General features: G+C 35.8%; 5 protein-coding genes and 1 pseudogene across 8 annotated transcripts; 1 reads left to right on the forward strand and 5 right to left on the reverse strand.

Moving 5' to 3' along the window:
- Positions 1–1,010: 1,010 nt before the first annotated feature.
- Positions 1,011–2,838, reverse strand: LOC106301989. Its single transcript, XM_013738491.1, has 6 exons — positions 2,438–2,838; positions 2,209–2,324; positions 1,711–1,834; positions 1,481–1,629; positions 1,335–1,397; positions 1,011–1,248 (listed from the first exon to the last, which is right to left on the reverse strand). The coding sequence occupies exons 1-6, from the start codon at positions 2,726–2,728 to the stop codon at positions 1,209–1,211; spliced, it is 783 nt and encodes a 260-aa protein (XP_013593945.1). The 5' UTR covers positions 2,729–2,838; the 3' UTR covers positions 1,011–1,208.
- A 2,854-nt stretch (positions 2,839–5,692) lies between these two features.
- LOC106306057 (DNA-binding protein BIN4) lies at positions 5,693–8,886 on the forward strand. The gene is given in 13 exon segments (XM_013742518.1): positions 5,693–5,933; positions 6,032–6,129; positions 6,225–6,459; positions 6,560–6,621; positions 6,947–7,181; positions 7,254–7,320; positions 7,322–7,448; positions 7,616–7,724; positions 7,920–7,966; positions 8,040–8,066; positions 8,226–8,301; positions 8,424–8,563; positions 8,646–8,886. Coding segments are annotated over 12 exon segments (1,275 nt in total). The 5' UTR covers positions 5,693–5,933; positions 6,032–6,078; the 3' UTR covers positions 8,745–8,886.
- LOC106306058 (basic salivary proline-rich protein 1-like) lies at positions 8,874–11,868 on the reverse strand. Of its 4 annotated transcripts, none has more exons than XM_013742519.1 (5): positions 11,374–11,868; positions 11,091–11,172; positions 10,814–10,938; positions 9,450–10,086; positions 8,874–9,363 (listed from the first exon to the last, which is right to left on the reverse strand). In XM_013742519.1, exons 4-5 carry the CDS (start codon positions 9,698–9,700, stop codon positions 8,973–8,975), a joined length of 642 nt encoding a protein of 213 aa, XP_013597973.1. In that variant the 5' UTR covers positions 9,701–10,086; positions 10,814–10,938; positions 11,091–11,172; positions 11,374–11,868; the 3' UTR covers positions 8,874–8,972. The 4 variants fall into 4 exon arrangements, with proteins under 4 accessions (XP_013597973.1, XP_013597976.1, XP_013597975.1 ...); XM_013742522.1 differs by having other exon boundaries at positions 10,814–10,931; positions 11,448–11,669; XM_013742521.1 differs by having other exon boundaries at positions 11,448–11,669.
- Positions 9,700–10,201, reverse strand: LOC106303233 (pathogenesis-related protein 5-like). The gene is made up of 2 exons (XM_013739562.1): positions 9,830–10,201; positions 9,700–9,780 (listed from the first exon to the last, which is right to left on the reverse strand). The coding sequence occupies exons 1-2, from the start codon at positions 10,199–10,201 to the stop codon at positions 9,700–9,702; spliced, it is 453 nt and encodes a 150-aa protein (XP_013595016.1).
- A 226-nt stretch (positions 11,869–12,094) lies between the features above and the next one.
- Positions 12,095–13,259, reverse strand: LOC106306059. Its single transcript, XM_013742523.1, has 2 exons — positions 13,138–13,259; positions 12,095–12,788 (listed from the first exon to the last, which is right to left on the reverse strand). The coding sequence occupies exon 2, from the start codon at positions 12,748–12,750 to the stop codon at positions 12,319–12,321; it is 432 nt and encodes a 143-aa protein (XP_013597977.1). The 5' UTR covers positions 12,751–12,788; positions 13,138–13,259; the 3' UTR covers positions 12,095–12,318.
- A 4,804-nt stretch (positions 13,260–18,063) lies between these two features.
- Positions 18,064–19,318, reverse strand: LOC106304986 (annotated as a pseudogene).
- Between the last annotated feature and the right edge of the window lie 5,252 nt (positions 19,319–24,570).

A 24,570-nucleotide genomic window follows, 5' to 3' on the forward strand; every position in this document is an offset into this window, starting at 1 on the left:
TGAACAAATATATAAAGAGAACGTGATGAATATTAAGACAATCATACACAGTTCAGAATATTGTATTATTTCATTATTAAAGCTAAAAACACCACAGTATTTCTTTCTTTCTTTCTTTTTTTCTTTAAAGCTCAATGACCACCACCCACGAGCAACCGACAATGACGTTTCATATTTGATTATTACTCTTGTGAAGATATTTTGGTTAAACAGTCAAAGGACAAGGATATGTGATTTTTTTTTACAAAGGAGCTTCATTACGCTACAACTAGATAGCAAAAGTTTCAACATAACCAAATATTTAAGTAATGAATATTTGTATATTTCTGCGATAGTTTTAACATATTTTGCTCAAATGCTTCCAAAAGTTATATAGCACCTGCGCCATTTCTTAACCAATAATGATTAATGAACCTTGTAAGAAAGCATTGTTTGGTCGCCCGATTCAGATTAGGCTTATTTTAGGCCAACAATAGATTCGAGGTACGCGCAGTTCATGTTCTTTTGCTTATAAAAAGGCGTCGCACATGGTTACTAAACTTAAATTGACATGTTCTTTTAAGATGATTTAGTGTAAGGTACATGGTTACTTGTACTATAGGAATAAACCTAACCAAACCAACCGATGGACCATATAAAACCCATCAATAAGTTTGTTCAAATCCATGTTTTAAATTTCTGTTAAACTGAATAATTAAATAAAATGATCAGATTACTGCTTGCATTGTTATTTGTTAGGAGTTTTGATTGCCAATATAAATTCAGATAGAATGTGAATTCTTACATTTAATATACTTGAGGTGTTTAAAAAAATATGGATAGAAAGGCCATAAAAATTTGGTTAAGGATACACAAAGTTTCACAACAAAACTTTAAATGATATATTCTTGTAACACTTCAAATTCATCAGATACAGTTTGAAGATGTATTTTGTTACGATATAAAACCCTAGAATGATCTGGATTAAGTAATAAGACATATATGTTGCGTGGGTTAAGACTAAAATAAAAATCATAAATTGGTAATCGAAGTAATCTGTAATCATAGTTCATAAGAAGACATTACAAGTTTATTGCTAGCAACATGAGCCAATAATAATATAAATAATGATACCACACCGTACAAGAAACCAATAGTGCTTCAGATACTTAATAACGAAACCATACAAAGATTCTGCCCAAGACACAAAGTGGCTCTTTCTTTAAGTCTCAACCACGGCTTCCTCGTTTACCCTTCAGCTCAGGGTCCCTGTACGTACCAAAAACAACCCACCACAAGTCAGTGATTTCACAGATTCATGTATATGAAAACAGAGCTAGAAATTAGATTCAAACCTCTGAATGTGATCCAGTATCAGTAGCCTTGGTCCCGGTGGGATGCTCACGTCTTTTAGCGCACTGGACACACACACAGACGGAGAGTTTAGAGGACAGATCAGTTTTCGATGATACAAAAATGAAAATCTGAAAAGCTCAGTTACCTATCAGTGAGCAAAGGCAAAGTGGGATCTGCCAACAAACCCTTCTTGAAGTTCTTCTCATACTTCTCAAGACCCAGTTTCAACAGCATAGATCTCGCCCGTGTATAGTACGGATCTTCAACGCTTGGTTTAGAGAACCTTTCCCCCAGCTGAACAAAACCGAGAAAAAAAGAAAGAAACATGTGTTTCAAGAACAGTATAGTCTCCTCCTATATATGATCATCACTCACCTTGAAGAAAATTCCTTGAAAAAGAGAGAAACCAGCAGCAGTGGTGATTGCATTCATAGGCTGTCCTTGTAACCCTGCGCTCACCAGAGAATACGCGACTCCAGATCCAAACGCCGCAACCACACTGCACAAAAAAACAAAAGCAAATCACAGTGATTCTTTAACCATCAAATGTTCACACAAAGAGGTCAAAAACCTATGAGCTGATTCAGAGAGAGAATGCAAGCTTGTGAAGCAATAAATGATGATTAAGACAAACAACTTGTCTCAAACTATCTTAAAACCTAAGAAAAATGACAAATGCCAAACATAAAACACTAGACGCAGACACTAATCGTCTCTAACAGCAGCTCCATAGATAAATTTCAAGGATTCAATTAGTCTTAAGATCATTTGATGAAAAGTCAGAGCCATGAAACAACAAACAAAGTCACACTATACAAGCTTAGTAGAAGCTAAAGCTGCAACCTTTAAGGGATAAAAAAAAAGAAAACTTACGCAGACTCAAGATCCTCCTTGCCTCTAATACGCTTCATAACGCAAGCAATACCAGCATTAACACCAGTAATAGCCGCAAAGTTCCGAGCTTGGACCAAGGGCCCACCCACTAGAGCCTACAAACATTGTCACACATCTCTTCAGAAACAGCAGTTAAGGGTGAAAATGACCCAACCATTTATCAAAAATCCATCAAAGTTGGTTTTTTTTTTTTCTTTAAAAAAAAGACCTGAGTTTGCTGCAAAGACGCCATAGCCTGAGGGTCCACGCCCGTCTGAGGCATCTCAGGGGAGAGAGTCCCCATGAGCCCACCGATAAACGCTCCCTGAACGCCTCCCATGGCGGTAACAACGGCGGCTTCCACCGGCAGCTTCTGCTTGGACAGCCACGACTTGAAGCCAGTCTCGGCCTCTTTGAACTTGACCTGAAACTGCTGGATTGGATTCTGCTGGAGGCTCATCACGGCCATTGTTTCTCCGTCTCCACGCTTCTTCTTCTCTCCTCCTACGTCTTTCCCCATCTTCTTCCTCTCACACTTTTCTTGTTCTCTTCTTCCTCCTTTTCTCACTCTTCTTCTTATCTTACCTCGTTTTTACAATGCCGTCTCCGTTTCTGGTAAAGGTGTGTTGAGGTTTGTTGAGGCTTTATGGTCGATGTTGGGCTTTTTATGTTTGTGGTCCATTTATGATCTATTTGGGGGGTTTTAGACCTAACTGGGCCTTTTGCAAAAAAAAGTCTTTGTCTCCACGTGCGGATACGTTTTGCCTTGCTACCAAACACTCAATCGAAATAAGGTACCTACTATAAAGCTTTGACTGAAAAGCATTGTGAGCAAGAAAAGAATGGAGTAAGTATCTTATTCTGCTGAGTTACTTTACATTTAGTTAATCAAGTGAAAACATTTTCTTCCTATCTTCTCTAATTGCGGGTAAAATGGATGGAGTAAAATACACATACAATTTTACTCTAACTTAAACAAGAACTAGATACGGACCCGCGCTGTGCGCGGATACTGTTTTGCTAAATCTTCCTTAAAATTATTTGGATTATATCATACGATTTTCAAATTTTTGGTTTATATTTTTGTTATATAATATGTGGATATAATATATATGATCTATTTTCTTTACGGGTATAGAATGGATTTGGGCTATAAAATAGGGCTGATACTTTTAACCAAACTCGCCGAATCGAACCAAACAAAAATATGGTAAGTTCGGTGAGAAATTCGGTTCGATTTGGCAGGTTTATAAAAACTTTGGTTTTCAGTTCGGTTAGGTTCGGTAATCGGTTAGTTGGGTTTTTCAGAAAAAATATTGTTAACCAAATTTCAAATTAAACTAACCAAAAGTTTGAAATGAAGTAACCAAACTACCCAAAATTACACAAAAATTTGAACCGAACTAACTCAATTAACCAAAATTTTGAACCAAATTAACCAAACTAACCGACTTTACCTAAATTTTTAACCAAAATATAATCAAAACCAAAAACTTTGGTTAGTTTCGGTAAAAAAAAATAGAAATGAACTACCTAGATACCGAATCAAATTAAACTATTTTACTTTTTGATTTGGCAAGAGTTTAGTCAAACCAAACTACCCAAAAACTGAACTACCCGAACCCGCATGCCTACTATAATATATGTTGTACATGGTGTTAATTTATAATGTGTAATGTTTCATATGTTAATTTAGTGTGTTGAGTTGGCGATTAATTATGAAATTATTTTCCTTAAATTAAAGAGTTAATTTTGTTTTATTTTTTATATTTTTTTAATTACATTATACAAAATAATTGTTTTTAATAATTTAATTAGTTAATAATTAAAAAAAACAAAATAAAAATAACCAACGCACTTTTCAAATCTAACAGATAAAGGAAAATAAATAAAATAGATTTGATCAAATCTATAAAACTGTTGTTAGAATATTCGTCCTAAATGATTGTATGTAGATCTTTATTAGATATATAGATTTTTGAAAATTTGAAATACAATATATATATATGTAAGAAATATAAAGAATTGTACCGTGTGTTATGACCAAAAAAAGAAGAAAACGTTTGTAATGATGTGAACCAGATCTATACTTATATGGTTCTAGATATATGACATTCAAGCTTACTTGATGACTATGTTGTGTTCATAATGACAGGTTAATGTAAGTCTAACAGATGAAGAAGTGACTCGGTTAGATGTCATTTGATAAACTTTGAATAAAAGTCATATCATGTACTACTTTGTGATAGACTATGAAACTATGTATTATTCAAACCTCACGTAAATATAAAGGTTGTTATGTTAGAATGTTTAGTACGATTAAAGATAGACACATATGAATTGATTATATTTTGGTGTGTTGTAGGTGCAATTCGTGAATGGAAGAGAAGCAAATATAATTTATCAAGTTAGTGTTCAGTTTTAAGTTACTATAAACCCAAACTATAAGCAGAGACGTGAGATGTGTAGACATGTCTTGATTAGGGTAAATAGTATTTGAAAATTTTATTGTTTTTTGTATAGATAACCGAGGGATGATTTATGTGAAGTTTGTTCAGATTAGATATTTCGGTTGATGTTATATAAGTAATGTGTAATATTAATGATAGATTTTTGAATGAGTCCAAAATTTAAATGACAACCTTAAACAGTAGATAAAAACAGGACCCTAAATTAATAGATTAGATGAATACATTTAAAGTCTGATTAAAAAAAGTAGCGCAACTAGTAAAAATGAACGAAAAAAAAAAAAAAATAGCGCAACTAGAAAAAATAAATAAAAATAAAAGATAAAAGAAAGAATAAATGTCATAGTAAAACTTTACTCTTGAGAAAAGAGAGGAGAAACTTTACTCTAAAAAATCATAATAGAACAAAAACATTTACTCTAAACTAGCATAACTATTTCCATCTTGATTAGGTCAATGTTAGCGTAACTTGGTGAAAAATACTTTTACTCTAAAAATATTATTCCAAAAGTGACTTACAGATCAGAATCTTATTCTTCTTTACTTTCTCTTCCATTTTTACCTTGTCTTTTATTTTCATTTTTATATATATTTTTTATTTATTCCAACTTTCTTAGTCACACTCTAATGGTGTGATTGACAAATTGCCAGCGAAATTAAAAATAACATAAAGTGGAGAAAAAGGAATGAATAGAAAAATAAGAGAAAATAAGAGCAGCTGTTTACTCTAATCAAACACATGTGAAATAATTTCCATCATTTTCAGCTGTATTCAGCTAAAATAGATTGGTAAATATTAAAATAACACAGTTTTACTTTAAAATGTCTATGCAATCACACCTAACTGTTATATCAACCAATATATTAATATAGCATGTCACATGTACATCAACATCAATTTTATTTTCAAAAACAAAAATAGGGTGATACTGGGGTAGGCCTAATATTGGGGACCAATCATTAAAAATCCAATAAAAATTATTTACGTGGTAAGATCTATTTGGGATCAATTGATATCCCATTTGTAACTACAAGTCTATCTCCACTTAGGGGATAGCTTTGCCCTTGCAACCAAACACTCAGAAACCGGAACAAGCGGTTAGTGGTAGCCAATCTTCCCGCCTCTTTCACACACTTCAATCTCGCCGGCGGCTGAAACTTTCTCTTCCTTCCTTCCTTCCGTCAATCTAGATCTCGTCTCCGGATTTCAACGTCTGTAGATTCGAAACCTCTCAAATTCGTCTTCTTCTGCTTCAGGTGAGCTTCGATTTTATCGAATCAGTTGTTTCTTAGGGTTTCGACCTGCAAATGTAATGCATGCATTCACGAGCTGTTTTTTTGTTTCAATTGAGTAGACGTTGAAGTCGGGAAAAAGTTCGAATTTGTGTTGAAGAAGTGAATTATGAGCAGCAGCTCCAGAGAGGGATCTCCCGATTGGCTTCGATCTTTCCAGGTTTTCCCTATTTGATTCTATTTCTGTTTATTGGGTTTGCTTTATTACAGAAATAGGATTGAAAGGTGGAAGCTTTATTTGGTTTTTGTGTGCAGGCACCCACCACTTCATTGTTATCACTGTCTTCTCCAGACGATAGTCCTCCCAGGGAATCTGAAACCATTTCTTCTCTTCCTGTGCCTGATGCCGTCACTATTGTGGAAAAAGAGTCATCGGTGTCTCTGTCTAGGAAGGATTCCAAAGCGAAGTTGGTGACAAAGCAAGTGAGTATTGAGCAGGTGTTTTCTAGAAGGAAGAAGAAGAATGCAGATGCTACTGTCAACCTGGAAGGTATGGAAGAAGTGAGGGGGAGGCTATCAGTTTCTGACTTTAGAGGACTAGTGTTCTAACTGTTGAGCTTCTAAAAGCATGTTTTTCTTTTTCCTTGCAGACAAGGAGAATGGAAGTAAAGTTGATGGTGAAGAAGGATCTAGCAAGCATAAGGACGCTAAAGTAAGAAACGTTTTGACCCCGTCTCTGTTGTACTCGCTTGTGCTTTTGCTGCATCTACTTGTCTTAGTGGGTAGTTAGTGTGATTTGAGCGTTTCTTCTTTGCAGGCATCTATTTGACAAATAAAATTGTATTTATTGGGGTAGTGATCTCTTAGTTATGAACCCTCCTCTAGAGAAGCTTCCCAGCTGCATGACTGATGTTGTAATTATGTGGCAGTGTTTTCTCTGCTCTCTACATGTCTTAGTATTGTAAAATAATTGTTAATTCTTAGTTTGGTATGGAGTTGACAGGCTATATTGTTTATCTTTTTCTTTTCTTTATCAGGAAGGAGATGATTATGTATGGTTTGTCTCATCTGATTCTGAACCACCCTCTAGTGAACCAATGAGTCAGCAAGTGACTATGGCAACTGAAAAGGATGAGGATTTTGTTATTGAAGCTAAAGAGGGAGAACCTGCGGTTAAGAAGGCTCCAAAGAAAAAGTCTCCGAAGAAAAAGGCAAATAGTGGCGGCCAGTCACCCAAGAAAGCCAGTGAACAAGAAATTTTGAAAACTGAAGGTATGAATTCAACGAAGCCTTTGTGACTTTCGGATTATTCTAAAGTAATGTAACGGTTCCTCTATGATGCAGATAAAGATACAGATGCCACAGTCGCGGAGGAAGTAACAAAGGATAAGAATGTCAAGCCTTCTTCTGTAAGAATCTTGTGCTAGGACCACTATCCTTGTTTCTTCTCTTGTTCTTCCTTCTGACCAGATTTATAAATTCCAGGGCTCAAATTCAAGATTGCCTTTGGTACTTTCTGAGAAAGTGAATCGCACAAAGGTAATACAAATATGTTCCTTTGCACCTGGCTTTACAGTCCACGTTTATATATCTTTGCTATGGCGGCTGGTGACACTTTATTGCGGAACGGCTTAACTGCATCCATACTAGAGTATAATTGTAGATAAAGCACAGTTGTTAAAAAAAGCATTGAACCAATTTTACAGGTACTCGTTGAATGTGAAGGGGACTCTATAGATTTGAGTGGAGACATGGGGGCTGTTGGGCGTGTGGTTGTTTCAGACACAACCGAGGACGTGTACTTGGACCTGAAAGGCATGTCCCCCCAATCATTCTCTATGCTGCTTCTGATGTTGAAAAATGGCTCTGTATTTTTTTCTTGCAAAACATGTTATGGAGAATCAGCATGCCTTTTGAGTATAACAGAACTGATTATGTTACATGTAACACGTTAAAGGATCAGTTCATGACTGGAGTCTCTATACTAACACTTATCATTTCATGTTTCAGGAACCATATACAAATCAACAATTGTTCCATCCAGAACGTTTTGCATTGTACGGTTTTTGTTTTTCCTTGTACCTTCTTTTCATTGTACTAGTTACTCACACCAGAGATCTTGCTTTCCAGGTTAACGTTGGCCAGTCAGAGGCAAAGGTTAGTAATATATCTCTTGCGCTTTCTGGTTGCAACGCATAGATCTTTGTCTTAAAGCTTTAAACTTCTTGGGGAACTAGTTTTTAGCTGTTTTTTGGCAAATTAAAACATGGATTGAAGTAACAACCTAATTTTTTGGATCATATGTTTCCTTGTCAGATTGAAGCTATTATGAATGACTTCATTCAGCTAACACCACAGTCTAATGTATATGAAGCAGAAACAATGATGGAAGGTCAGCTCGTTTTCCGTCTCTGTTTTAGAGTGAAATGACATTATTACTACCTTATTTTCTTATAGCATTGTTGTGGTACGCAAATGCCTACTTCGCCAGCTAACTTTATGATCCATTTATAGGCACTCTGGAGGGATTCTCGTTCGATTCAGATGATGAATCTAACAAAAACGGCAAGACTGCTTCAAAGCCAGCTGATCAAAGTGGAGGCGCAGCGGACGTAACCAACGCAAATGGCAAAGCTAAAGCCAAAAGCGAAAATGTACGTTGGCAAAGCTTAGAATTCCTCATGAAATCGATATATATGTATGATAGCGAAGGAAATTTTGGTGGAAACTTTGCAGGTTGTAGGGAAAAAGAGAGGAAAACCATCTAAAGAGAAGCAGCAACCAGCAAAGAAGGCTAGAAGCTCTGCTCCTAAGAAAACAAAACCCAAGAAATGAGTTATGCATTTTGATTTCTCCCTTTATTTATTTTTAAAAAACTTGTAATTTTCTTTATTCAGTTGAGACAACACTATATACACGAAATAGACAAGTTTTACATGCATGAGTTGTGAATCCAATTCAAGGTAATAAAAAGGACTTTGATCAATAAAGTTCAGAATCTCTGGGAAGACAATGAAGTTGCTTACGTACTAATTCTCTTTAAAAAGGAAGAACAGTGATGATTCATGTCGTGCACGATTGTCTCAAAGCAGTTAGACTGAGGCCAAGAAACAACAAGACAGGGTAAGGTCGAAGAATGTCAGACGAGGATCGACTCTTGGCAACCCTCCCAGTTTCAGCTCTTTGACTCTCATCCTCCATTGGCGGATTCATTAACTGGTCGTTTGGAGCTTGGTTTACAGTGGGAGGAGGCATCATAAATTGCCCATTCCCATTCTGATTCTGAGGTGGAGGAGTCATCTGATTCTGGTTTGGTCCAGGCGGGTTCTGATTCTGAGTTGGTGGAGCCATAGGTTGACCGTACGGATTCTGAGTTGGTGGAGCCATAGGTTGCCCGAATGGATTCTGGGTCTGGCTAGGGGGATCCGAGTTTTGGCTGCTTGGTCTTTTTACCCTGGAACAAGAAGTTATATGTTCGATCAGAACCTGCAGAGAGCATTACTACAAACTGAAAAGTGAAGGACGCATGATTTAATATACCTGCCAGGGCAGAAGATAATGGCATATTCAGAAGCCTTGCAAGTAAAAGTACTGCTTCCATCATCAAAGGCATAGCTATAAGCTCTAGGACAAGCTCTCTTGAAAACGGTAGAGTATGAAGACGGCCGGCATGTGTTCGGGTTAGCAAACTGACCGCTGCAACAGTACTGGTCTAATCCAAAGGCCTCACAAGCGCTCTTGCAAGCGACAACTCCTCCTCCTCCTCCTCTTTCTTCCTCTTCCTCTCCCATCACTTGAAGCTCCTTCGGACAGCTAATGTTGATATCAGCAACACATCCCGTAGCGTTACAAGCTCCAACCAGTCCACCGCCTGTTGGGATAGCAACTATGGGGAGGTTATACCCATCAACGAGACTGACATCGTAGAAATCTTTGTCGCCAGAACCGTGACCGAGCGTAATCTCGAAAAGTGATGTGGGAGGAGCAGCACCATTACCAGCACACTCCAGCTTCCCACCACAGTCTCCGGTCACACATTTTCCCGCACCGTTAGCATCAAAGTTGCAGCCGGTTCTAGCCCATATCCGACCTGACCAGCCTAGAACCGAGGGAATCTTAACAGACTGTCCCACGTCAAGCCTGAACCCCGTGGTGGGTAGTGGTCGGGTGCCGGAGCCTGAAAGAGTACCGGGCCAAATAGTAAAGGGACAGTTATTCGTGATGACAAACGTGGAGGAATAAGAAACAGAGAACAGTAGAGAAACATAAACAAGAACAGCCATGGGAACCATTGGTGATCTTCCTAATATCATACTGAAGTTTAAGATTTCAGAAAATATGGTTTTGGCTGGGAGGTCTCTGGACCAGGGTTTATAAGAAATACAGTGTAGAGGTTGATAAGGATTCAATGTTGAGGCGGTGAAGTTGCTATAGAAAGCTTCAAGCCGCAAGACGAGGACTTAAGGTTTAGCATTACTCTTAGGACACTGGCCTCTCCGACAAGGCTATTCTTTAACTTACTTGGCCAACCTCTTTTTCATAAGTATTATTATATTATTCTAAAGAAAGATAATAGAACCAATGAAACCTTTATGAAAAGATGCAAAGAGAATCTACACCATGTTCCCACTTCATTCAGATTCTAGTTCCTTGACAAATGATTTTAAAACTTATCAAATGCTAACCACCAATATTTAAATGATATAAGAGAAAACCTATCAAACTAAAGTTGAATTTACGATTTTAAATCTTTTAATATGAAACTGAAGTATCGTGAACTTTTAAGATCTACAAAAAAGTCCAAAATCATTTCGTAATTTTTTTCTTAACTCTAAACAAGATGAAAAGTTAAATAAATAGTGGTTGTTATCATCATTAGCTAAAAGGGAGAAAGATTCCCTTACCGTAGCGGTCGAGTCAACATTTGATACTTTGCTAACTTCTTTGGAACAGAATCTTCCACGATCCCAGCAAATCTAGGCTCCTACACCATCATATGCCTACATCTCCGACTCTACCTTTCTGTCAGCTTAAAAATAAATTAAAAATTATTGCATCAACGTCCACGTCAAAAAGAAAAACTGAAGCTAACATTTGGAAATTCAATTCTATATGATGACTGCATGGTTTTTCTTACTTTGAGTTAATTCAGATCATCATTCAGTGTAGATGATTACTTACCAGTACTGTGGTTTAGGTGGGAGAGTAACACCCAGATTCCATGAACTTTTTCAGAAACTCTACATTGTAAAGAGTTTGATACCTGATCACAGATATTAAACAAATATCAGAAACTCGGACACAGTCCACACCAGAGAGAAGCCGAAAATACAACATGGCAGATGATATGAAACACAAGATTTAAGAGCAAAGTAGGTAGTGGTACAACATCAGAGCTCAAAAGTAAATGATATAACCAAAAAAAAAACGTGGCAATTCAATAAACGTCATATCACATAATTACCATGAATAGCTAATGGGTTTGCACAAAGTTGGCCAACCACATCAACAACCTCAGTGGACGCTGGGTAATTGTACCTACTCATATCCTTTCTCTCATAGTTAAGGAGCTTCAGGTTATGTTCTGATGAATTAAACCAACAGTGTTGTTGTCTACTGAGCACAAACGCCTGCAAAGCAGGGTTTTTAAACTTCCAACAGTTATAAAATCCTTTATAGCAAAATTCAGAAACATAACAGTCATATCAATGTACATAAATAAAGCATAACTAAACTCCCTGAATTTCAATATTGGAAAACCTGCACAAACATAAAAAGAAAAAACACATTCAGGACCTCAAACACTCATCAATCAAGGAAATGGAAGTTGAATAGTACAACAAAGAAATCGTTAAGAGTTAGGTATCAATTAAACATCGCCTATCCCGAAGAACCTATGTTGCATCGGTTAGCAACATGGAAAAACCCTGTCGCACAACACTTACAGTAATCACCAATGCTGTTTCAGTCTCTTCTTAATGGTAGGTCACTAGCCAAAACAAGATACCTAGCTGAATAAAAGCCTGCCTAAATAAACATCGTGTACAATCACCAAGAAACAAAAAAAAAAAACTAAATTCACACAAGAAGGGATATCAAACATCACCAAGAAAAAGAAGAAGCAAAGTTCAAATTCTACGTCACCTAAATGCAAAAGTATTAAGATCCAGAATAGAGCAGTAGAATAATAAAGTCTCTCCTACATAAATTTCATCAATACTAAAGATAAAGCTCTCTTTTCAGACAGGGAAGATGCCTAGACCCTCCCTGTCAGAGCAATAGCACATGTGTCTCTTATCCATAGATGTCCAAAAAAAGATAAAAAAAGATAAAAGTAAGTTATACTAGGTAAGATAAAAAGAGCCTCTCTCAGGTCTCAGAAACAGAGGAGATGATCATCAACAAGGATCTAACTCAACTCCATCCCGTCTCCAGCCGGGCTACATATCGGACTCACAGCAGTGAAAGACCTCTCAAAAGGAGAAGAACCATGCCGACGACGCTTAAACGAACAACCCTCAGAAGAAGGAACGCTCTCGCTGCTGTCAAGCTTCCTCCTCACACCTCTAACCGCCTGCTCCTCGGCAGGCGAGAGAGGGAAAACTCTGCCGCTGGCTCGGCAGAGAGAGGTGTGGTTGTCGTAGAGGATCCTCTGGTTACAGTTGTAGTCGCAGACGTGGGTGAGTCCGGTTAGTTTGCAGCGGTACATGTTCCCGCAAACGTTTTCGTTCTCGCATTTACAGTCACATTTGTGAGACTCGTCGGTATCGCGACCTAGAATCGCAGATAAGTAAATAACATTGGCAGAGGTGACCATGGGAGATTTTCCAAATACCTCCATTGATGAATCTGAAAAAGCTCCACACAAACGTTTATACTCTGCACAAACCGAAGAACACACATCAATGTGCGATCTGAGGCCCATAATCTCGGCCCTTAGGCCCAGGCCCATAATCCCGGCCCGAGCAGCTTATAGAAATTCTAATTTAGAAAACAACAATTCGTAGCAAAGAAGATTTGAATTCGGGACGCAGAGACTAGCCTAGCCACTGGATCATCAAGTAATTTGTCATTGTTTCATCCGAATTGAAATAATTCAGATTAGATAATTCAAAATTTCAAAAATTAAATCGAATTGTAGCTGCAAGGTATAGATAACTACCAGATCCGACGGAAGGATCAGGAAATTTCAAATGTTTGAAAGCAGATATACACAGAGAAGACATACCTGGAGAGAGAGAAGACGCGTCAGCTAACCCTAATTTTGACTCGAGAGCAAAGAGGATGAAGCAGGAGAGCAATGTGAGGGAAGGGAACAAGAAGAAGAAGAGGAAGGAGAAGATATTTATAGATTAGACTCTCACACTGTCTTCTAACGGATAGTGATCGTTTTTAACTCCGTTTATAAACGGGTCCCGCCACTTCTGTTTCCCTCGTTTTTTATTATTGTTTATTGATTAAAGGAGACATGCACTTAACTAATTCGTCTATATTTATTTCGTTTTATGTGATTAAACATGTACTTAACTTAATTCGTGTATATTTATTTCATTTTAAGTTTGTCTTATCTCGAAAGAGAATGAGAATCAAGTCACGTCTCAGCGATCTAATGGTTATTATCTAATCTTAAATCCTTGTTCCTCACCTAATTTTCACCACATTTTCACCTATTTTTTTCTATTTAACTCAATGTATATATAAATATGAAGTTTGACCCATTTTCGTGAAAAACTTGGTCATTCTTGAGTACAGAAAAATTATTATTGTTTCTCAAACAAAAAAAAAATTATTATTATTATTATTATTGAGTTGTGATAAAAGGATATATTGATATATAACCAAATGATTGATAGAGAGTAAAAGTGGAATTTTTAGATTTTGTCAAAACTGAAAATTTTAAATCATATATTATAATGAGTTATTTTTTGCTTCACCCCTAGGTTCACCAACCAATAAAAAATCGTTATTTTATATTCAGTATCTATTAAAAAAAACAAAATATTGTTATTTATATCATGATTTTAAAATAAAATATAAATAAATAAAAAATAGTACTAGATGCAAATAAAAAATATATTTTTAACGTCATCAGCATAATACTAAACCCTAAACCATTGGGTAAATCTTAAACCTTTAGGTAAACCATAAACCATTGGATAAATCTTAAACCATAAATCGAAAACACTAAATCTTAAAAACACTAAATCCAAGGGTTTAAGGGTTATGATTAAGTGTTTAGTGTTTTTAAAATTTAGTGTTTAGTGTTTTTGATTTAGGGTTTAGGATTTATCTAAGACTTTATGGTTTACCCAATTGTTTAGGATTTATTTAAGGGTTTAGGGTTTAGAGTTCAGTGTTTTGCTGACGGCGTTGAAAATATATTTATTTTTGCATCTAGTATTATTTTTAATTTACTTTTTCTTTTTTTTTTTATTTTAAAATCATGATATAAATTGATAATATTTCGTTTTTTTTTAAAGATACTGGATATAAAATAACGACTTTCTACTGGTCGGTAAACTTACGGGGTAAACCCAAAAATAACTCTATTATAAATACAAGTAAAAAAACGAAAGAAAAGGAGAACCGATAGAGCGTGAAGATAGTGAGTGAGAGATGGCGATGACTTTGAATCACCTAACTTTCACCCGTCTTCTCTGCTCTTTCACATCTTATTCAGTTTATTCAGTTTGATTAAAACTTTTATCATTTAAATTTTGAAAGTATTATTACATTATATAAACTAGGGATTTTCCCGGGCTACGCCCGGGGTATTCGTATAATCTTTAGTTGTTTAATTTTTTTTTACACTTATAAACATAAACCTTTGAGACATCAAAATAAGAATAAACTGTATCCGGAGCTGATTAATTAATAATTAAAGACTATTTTATACACTTATAAATGACAAAGATTATTTTATATTTGTATAAACCGGAGGTTTATTTGATTGTTATACTTTGATAGTTTAAGTAAAGTACCGGATTTTATAATCAAATATTATATTTTGCAGGCAAGGATTATCACATGTTTATATTTGTCATAATTTGAGGTACTTTATAAAGTACCTTGTATATACAGGCAACCGAACCCTTGGAGGTCCGATCACGAACGGGACTGCCTCTGAGTGCTTTGATGCAAATCAACATTGAAGAATTCCTTCTCTCCCCTTCCCTCTAAATTAACTATTCAGCTGAAGAATTCCTTATATGTTTATATTGAAATGTCTAATAAAATAGCCGGTTATTTTGACCGGTTCCGGTTACTTTGCCCTTCAACTATATCACTTTAATTTTTTTCACATAAGATCTCAATCTTTTATACAGTAATTAGCTGCTCCAATATAGCTCGTATTACAAATTACATCATAAGTTCTCATTTCTTTGTCGCTATTTTCCTAAGAATTTCCTTAATTTTTTTAGTAAACATTTGATATTAAGATGGAAACAGAAGTTTCAAGTTGTTTGCAACGGATATTTATAACTTCGTCGCACAAAGTAACAAAACTGAACAATTACACTTATCTCTCAAGCACTCCAGTAATCTTATTCTTTATTACATTTTATCCTAATCACATTCATCACCCTTTGCAATCTTCATCTTTAGCTTTGCCTATCCTTCTATGTAGTATTCCATCAGGCAGTCGATCTCTGGAAAATTTTAATCAGTGATGGGGAGCATTGCAGATTATGGTGATCCATCTCAACTGGATCTCCCCGGCAGAATCTTTTTCTTTTAATGTAAAGAACACCTACCAAGAAGAAACATTGGCTTGTATTAGCCTTACTAAGTTTTGGGCAGAATATCAGCACATAAAGTGATATGAAATTGCAGCCATACATTCTGTAAGTGAACTGACCAATTCCTGATTGCAGTTAGAGAAGCCAACCGGAGATCAAGGGCCCATATATATTTTCCCTCAAAGAATAGGACCCTGTAGGAGGGTTTTGCAATACAATCATGGGAAAGATATGCTCACCTCTCATTATGAGACTGATAACTCCCATCTGAGCACCTGTCACAATCTTATCTAAAAGGCTGATCAACTTCACAACCGTAGCTAGAAGGATTTTCGGCCACCGACACTAATAAAGGAAAAGCAGTCAGTTCCCTTCTATCAAAATAATAAGAAGAGAATGAACACCAAGAATGTGCATATCCTGGAGGACGCAACACTGTACCAGTCACATGCCCCAAACTTATGCTCGGATAGTTTCCCCATGTATGATTTTAGAGCCACTGAATGGTTCTTGCAGTACTCTCATTCTCAAGTGTTGTAGGATCTCTTGGATATCAGGTGGAAGGTTGAGAACTTCAAGTCCTACACACAATGACACCAAATCGTTACAAACGGTGAGAGTCACTGACACATAGGCTTTACAAAATGGATTTGTCACCGACAAACCAAAAAAAAAAAACAGGATCTTGATGACAGTTGTTAGATAGATTTGGGATGATGCTTATACCAGTCATATAAAAAAATATATAGCTCTAAACATGAGTCATGCTTCAGTTTCCTTTCGCTAATCAGTTGAAATTGTTCATTATCTGGTTAACCGTGATCTGAAACAGTTTAGATGGTGCAGAGATACAAACTGTAAGAGTAATAAAAATTTGTTGATGAATGATAACCTTATAGATTTTTAAGCCGAAACCACTTGGCAGTACATTCTGAGATGGTGCCCTAGAAGTGATTGTCACTTACCCTTCTGCAGCTGAAAGTAGACAAACAGTTTAGAGGACTGTAAAATTGATCTTCTTGGACTACTTATAGGTTTTCTTGACAATCCCGTCATTAACTGAGGTGAGCATTTGTAAGTGTCAAAGAATTTCATACAACAGAAAAGCAAAGCATATATAAAGTCGAGGAAATGATTCAAGAGTTAAGTTTTAAACCAAAAAGCTTTCAGTTCAATCTAGGTGTCAGCCATATATATTACAATTCTTTCAAATTATTCCCCTGACTCAATCCAATCAAGAAAAATGATTCGAATTCACACACACTGACACACATAAACAATATTCTTATTGAATCTTTAGAAAGGTATTCATATATAAATATATATAGATATGTAAGCTAACTAACCGAATGAAATTTTGACTATGGTCCTCAGTGGTCGCGGTGGAGCTCCGACAGGATCGAAACACGGGTTACGCTTCTAAACTAACATTCCTTCGGATCTTATCCCTGCTTAAATAGAAAGGAGATTATGAGGATGGAAAACAGTGATATGATCTTGCAGTTATTTTTAAGAATCAAGCTAACATCAATGAATCACCCATAAAGAATCAGATGAAATTATTTTGAACATAATGAATAATGAATGGAGTAGACACAAACCTGATAAATCTCTTTGCTTTTGGAACCGTAGAATTCAAGATTTCCGGTGGATCTAACAAATTTCATGGCCATGACTTTATTTTCTTTTCCTATAGAGGAACGCGATTCTGATCGCATGAAAGATTGGATAAACTGTTTTAAATAGGAGTAGTGAAGGGAGATGCGAAGAGGAGATTGGAAAGACGCTTCAAGTTTCTGGAAAAAAATTGGGTAAGGTCGCAAACATGAAAAGAAGAAGAAACCTAATGTTATGTGGCAAAAAGAAGGTTTTTTATTGGTTATTTTTTTATGCTTACGTGGATAGGTTTAATGGAGTTCATATATCTTTTTTAGTATTAGTATAGATATTTATTTTGTTAAAAGTTATAAATAATATTTGTACTAATAATATTATTCATGAAAGTGCTTTTGAACAGATTATTTTTAAAATTGAAAAAGGAGGTTAGGTCGTAGAAACGTACTGTGAAAAAAATTCAGAGGTAAAGCATTTTACAAAAAAAAAAAGAAAAAAAAAATTCCGAAGTTAAATTTTTAAGCAGCAAACAGAGCATAGTATATACCATTCTCTTCGAATTTTACGGATTCATCGCAAACCGAAGCAAAGAACAGATAATATCAACTTTCAATATTCAGACCAGAAATGACAAAATAAATAGATAAAAAAAATCGATGATTTCATGTTTCCACTCTTGTTCTTCGAATTGTTGACACTCTCTCCACTATTATTGTTACTGGATTACAAAAGACTCTAAAACATACACAGAGATTCACCTAAAACCTCCTCGTCAAAACTCCACAAACACATAACTGAATCTACTTGTCGTCACCGGAACGCGGGGGAGCACCACCACCAGCCTTCTTGGGAAGAAGAAGGTTGTGAATGTTGGGCATCACACATCCGTTAGCAATCGTCACATCCCCAAGCAACTTGCTCAGCTCCTCGTTGTTCCTCACAGCCAACTGGATATGACGTGGCATCTCGTCTTCTTGTTGTCCCTCGCCGCGTTTCCAGCCAATTCAAGAACCTACACAGATCCAAAAATTCAACAAAAACCCAAAACCGCTTTACTAAATCACGGTTTAACTAAGCTGAACCTACACAGACACAATTTCGGAAAAGAAAAAGAAAAAGACAGAACCTCATATTTGAGGCGGTTCATGGAATGAGACCCATCTCCCATAGTCCCTTGCATCAAGACGCTAAGTACACCGCTAGCTTCTCTCCAGTTTCTCTGGCGAAGCAGCTCACTAAGGATCTTCGGCAACCGTTTGAGGTAGTTGCATCGGGTACTACTTCGCTCAAGCAGACTCAGAAGGTAAGACGGTTTCGCCACGCAGAGGACGGTTCTCTTGAACTTTCTATCTAAGGCCTCGGCGGAGCTAACCACGCGACGACGGTGCTTATGGTCTTTGATTGTGATGTCGTCATCAAGCTTCTCGGTCTTCACTTCGCTTTTCACCATTGCCTTATCTTCGATTGAGTTCAACAATAAAAGGGAAATTAGGGTATCTCTCCGCCGAATAGAGAATCAAGCGACGGGGTGGTTCCGGCGATACGTATCTCTCCGGTGAGAAGCGATTCCCGCGGCAAGTGTGTATATATACAGAATCTGCAGATGATAAACTCTAGGCTTAAATAAGATACTCAATTGGGCCATTTAAATGGGTTTCTTAGCGAGGCCCAAATATCTTTAGCCCAACTATATCATAAGCATTAACCGAAATAATGTGAACTTAACCTTTTAACCGACAAATCCTTAAACCAAAATTGGAAAAACTAACCCAAATTTTATTTGGTTTCGATTCGGTTTATCTCCTTTTAAAATCCTGAACCGAACCAAATTAATCCTAAACTGAACCTACCAGATCTAAAGAATCGAGAAATTACCTCCGCAGCGAGGTACTCGAGAACGGCGGCGAGATAAACCGGAGCTCCGGCGAACGCGTACTTGCCGTTTTTCAAGAACCGGGCGATACGACCGACAGGGAACTGGAGACCGGCTTTGCTGCTCCGAGACGTCGCCTTCTTGGCAACGCGGGATCCGAGAGTTTTACCACGACCCGCCATTGACTCAGTGAAAACAATTAAAAGCGAATTTGAGGAAGAAGTGTACGAAGTTGTGCAGTCGAGAGAACGATCTCAAGTAAACGGTACCGTTGACATCGAAGAAGCCATGCGAAATCAATATCTCCTGCTGCATAGCATCAGAAACTTGGGTGGCTGCGTGTTTCGGAGGGGCTTTCCGGGAAGAAGGCTTTGACTTAGAGATACCTTTCTTTGTTGTATGCTTGTAGAAACCTTTTCTCCTCGTGAATAGCTAGGAGATCGATGATCTATTGAAGAGAGGAAACGATGGATCTAGGAGATAGAGGATCCGCTCAAAAGTGGAGATGTGGAAGGAAATCATCGACCCAGTCTCAGGTTCTAGGGTTTCTCTTGGACTGGGCTTTTGGGCCAAATAGTTCAGTTCTAGGATAAAAAAAAGCAGCCCAAACACTGCCCAAGACGGTGTGACGTGGCAAAAACCAAGTTGTTCATTGGTTGATTTTTTAATCTGACGTGGATAGGCTCAATGGAGCTCATATATCCCTTTTAATATAGTATAGATTTCATTAAAAGGTATCAAAACTCGCTTTATGCTGTAGTATAATTTATTTTACATAGTAAACTCGAAAATGTATAGAAATATCTAAGACTATTTTGTTTTTTTTTTCTTATGAATCAAATAGTATCTCTATTACTTGAACAAGAATCTGCATAGCAATACACACCAATATAAAAGTATGATATACGGTTTCTAGCGATGCTAACTAAAAAGTTTAGCCACAGAGTCTGAACCTTGAATTATAAAAGAAATAACAAAGCTAGATAATGCATGTAGGCGGGTAGATTTAATTTAACTTCATGAAAAAATCGTCAAGAGCTTCTCTAAAAAAAAAAAGGATAGTTAAGACTTAAGACCGATTTGACATATGCAAAATGTCTATATAGGATATCACAACAACTGGACAGTGCCGGTCCAACATTTTCAAATTTTTTTTAATGCTTTATATTCATTTTAAATTTTATGCTCTTATTATTCATGTTAAAAAATTATAATACCCTGTTTACAATTAAAATCATGATGTTCTAAGCGGTCGGTTTCTTTGTGTATGCTTCGAACCGGCCCTGCAGTTGGATGTATTACTCGTAGACAGCTAAGTTCAACCAACTTTGTGGAGACATGAAAATCAATGTGTATTTGTTAGTCTTAGATTACTAGATAGATCCTTTTCTGCACTTGTAGTGTTGTTTCATGTTAGTCCTTTACTCCTTTATAGAACAAAATATTTCCTTAGCCGTGCACTTGCACTCTCGTAGAACTTTACAATACTACTTGTAAAATATTACGAACCTTGTTTGAGTTCCCTGTTTCGGAACGCGGTAGACGCTAGTCGGACGGTCGGGTTGGGCCTAGCGCCTAAAGAGAAAATCGGGGATTAATCGGAAATTATGCGGGGCGGAATTTTTAGATGGTTTACTATGTTATAAAACATGTTAATCTTTAATTGTGTATAACATTAATACATTTTCATGTTTAAGATTGTATAAAACACATAAATAGAATATATAAACTTAATATAGTGTAATTTTCATCAAAATTATGAATATAAATGATATTTATAAAATTTTAGATCAAATAAACAAATAAAAATATTATTAAAACTAAAAAAATATAAAAAAATATAAAAAAAATATAAAAAAAATAAAAAAATAGATTAGGCGGCCGCCTAAGCGGCTAGGCGGTCATTTAGGCGGTTTAGGCGGAAAAAATCGGATATCCGATTTTTTGAAACCGATTTGACATAAATAGGGACGGAAAAGTGATGCGTAGCGCCTAGACGGTCGCCTAAACGGCTAGGCGGCCGATTTTTAGAACAGGGTTTGAGTTATGAGGTGTAAATAGGCATGTAGCCCTATACTCTTTGTTGGCACTTCATGAATACGACCACGTGCTACCTTGATCGAAATCTAAGATATATGTACGGAATAGGATGCTTTGTTCGGACAGATCCAAATAATAATGTTAAAATCTAACAGACTGATTAAATTCTCTGAATCCGAAAAAGTCAACGATATGCTTTTAGTTATGGTGGTGATGGTAACATGTGACTGGCTTCGATTTAATGCTAAAGTTAATACTTTATCGGTTCCTAAAAGATTTGCTATTTACGTTCCCGAAAGTAAAACTTTTTATAGATTTCACGCTTATTAAAAATATAATAAATATTTACAGTTTAATTTATTATTTATTTTTCTATACACTTTCCAATTATTCTGCACCAATTAAATTTAATCAATTTAAATATTTATAATTAATATTTCTCAAAAGTATACAAAATACCTTAAAAATATAGAAAATTTATCTTTGTAAAACAAGAAGAAAATCTAGAAAATCTTACTTTCGGGAACGGATGTAGTATGTTTTAGAATTTTCGCATTTTTTAATAAAACATATTAGTAAAACTTAGCTATAAATGCATAGCTTTTTATAATTTTATATTTCCTATAAGATTTTAAGAAATGCAATTAATGTTTTTGAACTTCACAATTTCTCATTAATAGTTGACAAAAATTACATTTTTTTTTGTCGACAGCAAACACAGACTCAACTAAGACTCTGCAAACCACACCGGTAACTCGGCATCCATATGAACGACAAACGATGATTGCTGCCTAGCACTCCGTGCAAGACTGTCCGCCCTTGTATTAAGCATCCGGGGTATATGAATGAGCTCTGAGTGATTGAAACTTTCTTTTCAGTATCTTGATGTCTTCCAAATAACTTGCAAATGTCGGTCATTCTTCTGGTTCCGAAACCATCTTCACCAGTTGAGAGCAATTTGTTGCAAACGTAACCTGATACTGCCTTAAGTTCTTCATGCATTCCATTGCCCAGATAAGGGCTTCGACTTCCGAGTCAAGTGATGTTAAACTTGCCCTTGTGTTTCTTGCTCCCATTAGTCCTGCAAAACCTTCAAGAGTACTATACCATCCTTGTCCGAAAAGAATATCATTCTCCTTCCATGACCCATCCGTGAAACACCATCTCCTTGATATATTAGATAAGACTTGTAACTCCACATCCCTAGTTTGTATAACCCTCTTAGTTATCGATGCTTGGGCTTCTCTTCAAATCAACGATTCAGTTTCTGCCAATTTTAAAGAATCTCTTGGATCAATATCTATGTTGCTAAAAACCTTGTTATTCCTGGTCTTCCAAATATACCATAGAATCCAAGCAAAATGGTGGTCTTCCATCTGCGGAACTACCCTCCAGTACAAATAATCCATGTTTGTGTAGAGCGACTGAGCAGGAAAGTTTTCTGGATTTGAGGGAATCCTTGATAGAGCCCATACTTGGACTGCCGGTGGACATTCAAAAAACACATGATTTATTGATTCTTCGGCCGCTCCACATCTTGCACATTGTGTATCCCCTTGTATCCCTCTAATCCTCAAATTTTTCATTATCGAAATACAACCCGAAACTATCTGCCACAAAAAGTGTTTTATCTTCGGTGGGCATCTGATTTTCCAGGAAAAAACCTTAAGAGGTGTGACATTTGGACCATGTAACGGTAGTGATTCCTCCCCATCCGGGTAAACCCGCTCTACCTGGTAACCAAATTTCACTGTATACCTGCCATTATTAGTGAAATGTCATCCATCTATGTTAACCATATGAGTCCGACTCAATGGTATACTTAGAAATATAAAATATGTATCTTCTTAAAACAAAAATTTTCTCTAGAATATGAATCTTTTAGGAATGGATGACGTATTTTTTTTTGGATAAATTAAAGTTAATTAATGTTATATATTCTCTTAACTCTTAAGCCTTTCCCCACAGGACTTGGTGGTAGTTTTTGTGGAAAGAACATGCAAGTGACAAATAAACGAATCTACTCTCTAGCAAGTGGTACCACAAACCTAAACAAGTATGAATTCCTAAAAAGAAATATCTTACTTTCCAAAGTCCGGTTGATATGTATTCAAAATTGCAAGAAAAACAAATGATCTCAAACTTCAAACATATCTATTATATATTCAGGAGTTAGAACATGAAATCTTCTGAGATATTTTTATATCATTTAACAAGGTTTCGTTGTCACTAGATAGTCAAGCTCAATTGAAAATGCACGATAGTCTCTGTGTTTCATAATAAATGTCATTTTAATTTTTTTTTGTTACAAACAAAAAAATGTCACTTTACAATTTCAATGCAAATTATATTTACTTTTAACTGAAAATTAATTGAAAACTGCATTTATTTTATAAATAATTTTATTTATCTCAAATACTATTGGCCAGAAAATTATAATTAATAACAACTTACGTATATTTCCGTCACTTTCTTAATCTGTGTGAAAAATATCAAAGTGACACTTATTTAAAAATGGAAGGAGTAACATTTATCAGTGAAATGTAAATGATTAATTAATCAAACGTAAATTATGCATTTATTTTCCAGCGTGCTATCGAAAGTGTGAACGAGTTACGGCTACTGTGCTTGTATTAAATGCTTGTGGAATTTTCCAAATCTTACTCCATATTTGAATGCCGCGATAAATTTTTGATCACACCCATTATTAAAATATTTTGGAATTCTGTAATTGAGTTGTTGTTGTTGAGTGGGGAAGCATCGAGGAATATACCAGTGCCAAATCAGCTGTGAAGTAAAGACAGACGTCACCATGGAGGAATATACCAGTGCTCTAAAAGTTTTTCCACTCCTCAAAATTCATTTTTTCCTCATTTTCAACTAAAAGCAACAATCAATTTTCTGCTTTTATTTTATTTCTATTTTAGTTACCCTACATTTCACAAACACACATTAATAAATTTGAATCCCTAATATTTTCTGCACGCTTTTGAGTTTTAGTTTTTTTTAACACTTTGGAGTTATAGTTGTTGAAAGAGAATTATATACTTTTCATTCTGAAACTAAGATTTTCTATATTTTTTCTTGTTCCACAAATATTTTGTATATTTTTGAAAAAAATAATTGAAAATATTTGAATGATTAAATATGATTGGTAGTTATTGAAAATGTATAACAGAAATAAATAATAAATTTAATTATAAATATTCATTGTATTTTTAATATGTGTGAATACTATAGATTTTTTTTTTTTGGAAACAGGAATGGAGGAGTATATCGTTGCATCCGTTTTTTATTTATTTTTATTGTAACAAAGCATCCGTTTTTCTTGTTAATTCATTGATATCTCCGCTGATTTCAAATTTCAAATTTCAACTTGAAAACTTAAATGATT

Source organism: Brassica oleracea, chromosome C7 (assembly GCF_000695525.1).
Source record: "Brassica oleracea var. oleracea cultivar TO1000 chromosome C7, BOL, whole genome shotgun sequence".
In the NCBI taxonomy this organism is placed as follows: domain Eukaryota; kingdom Viridiplantae; phylum Streptophyta; class Magnoliopsida; order Brassicales; family Brassicaceae; genus Brassica; species Brassica oleracea.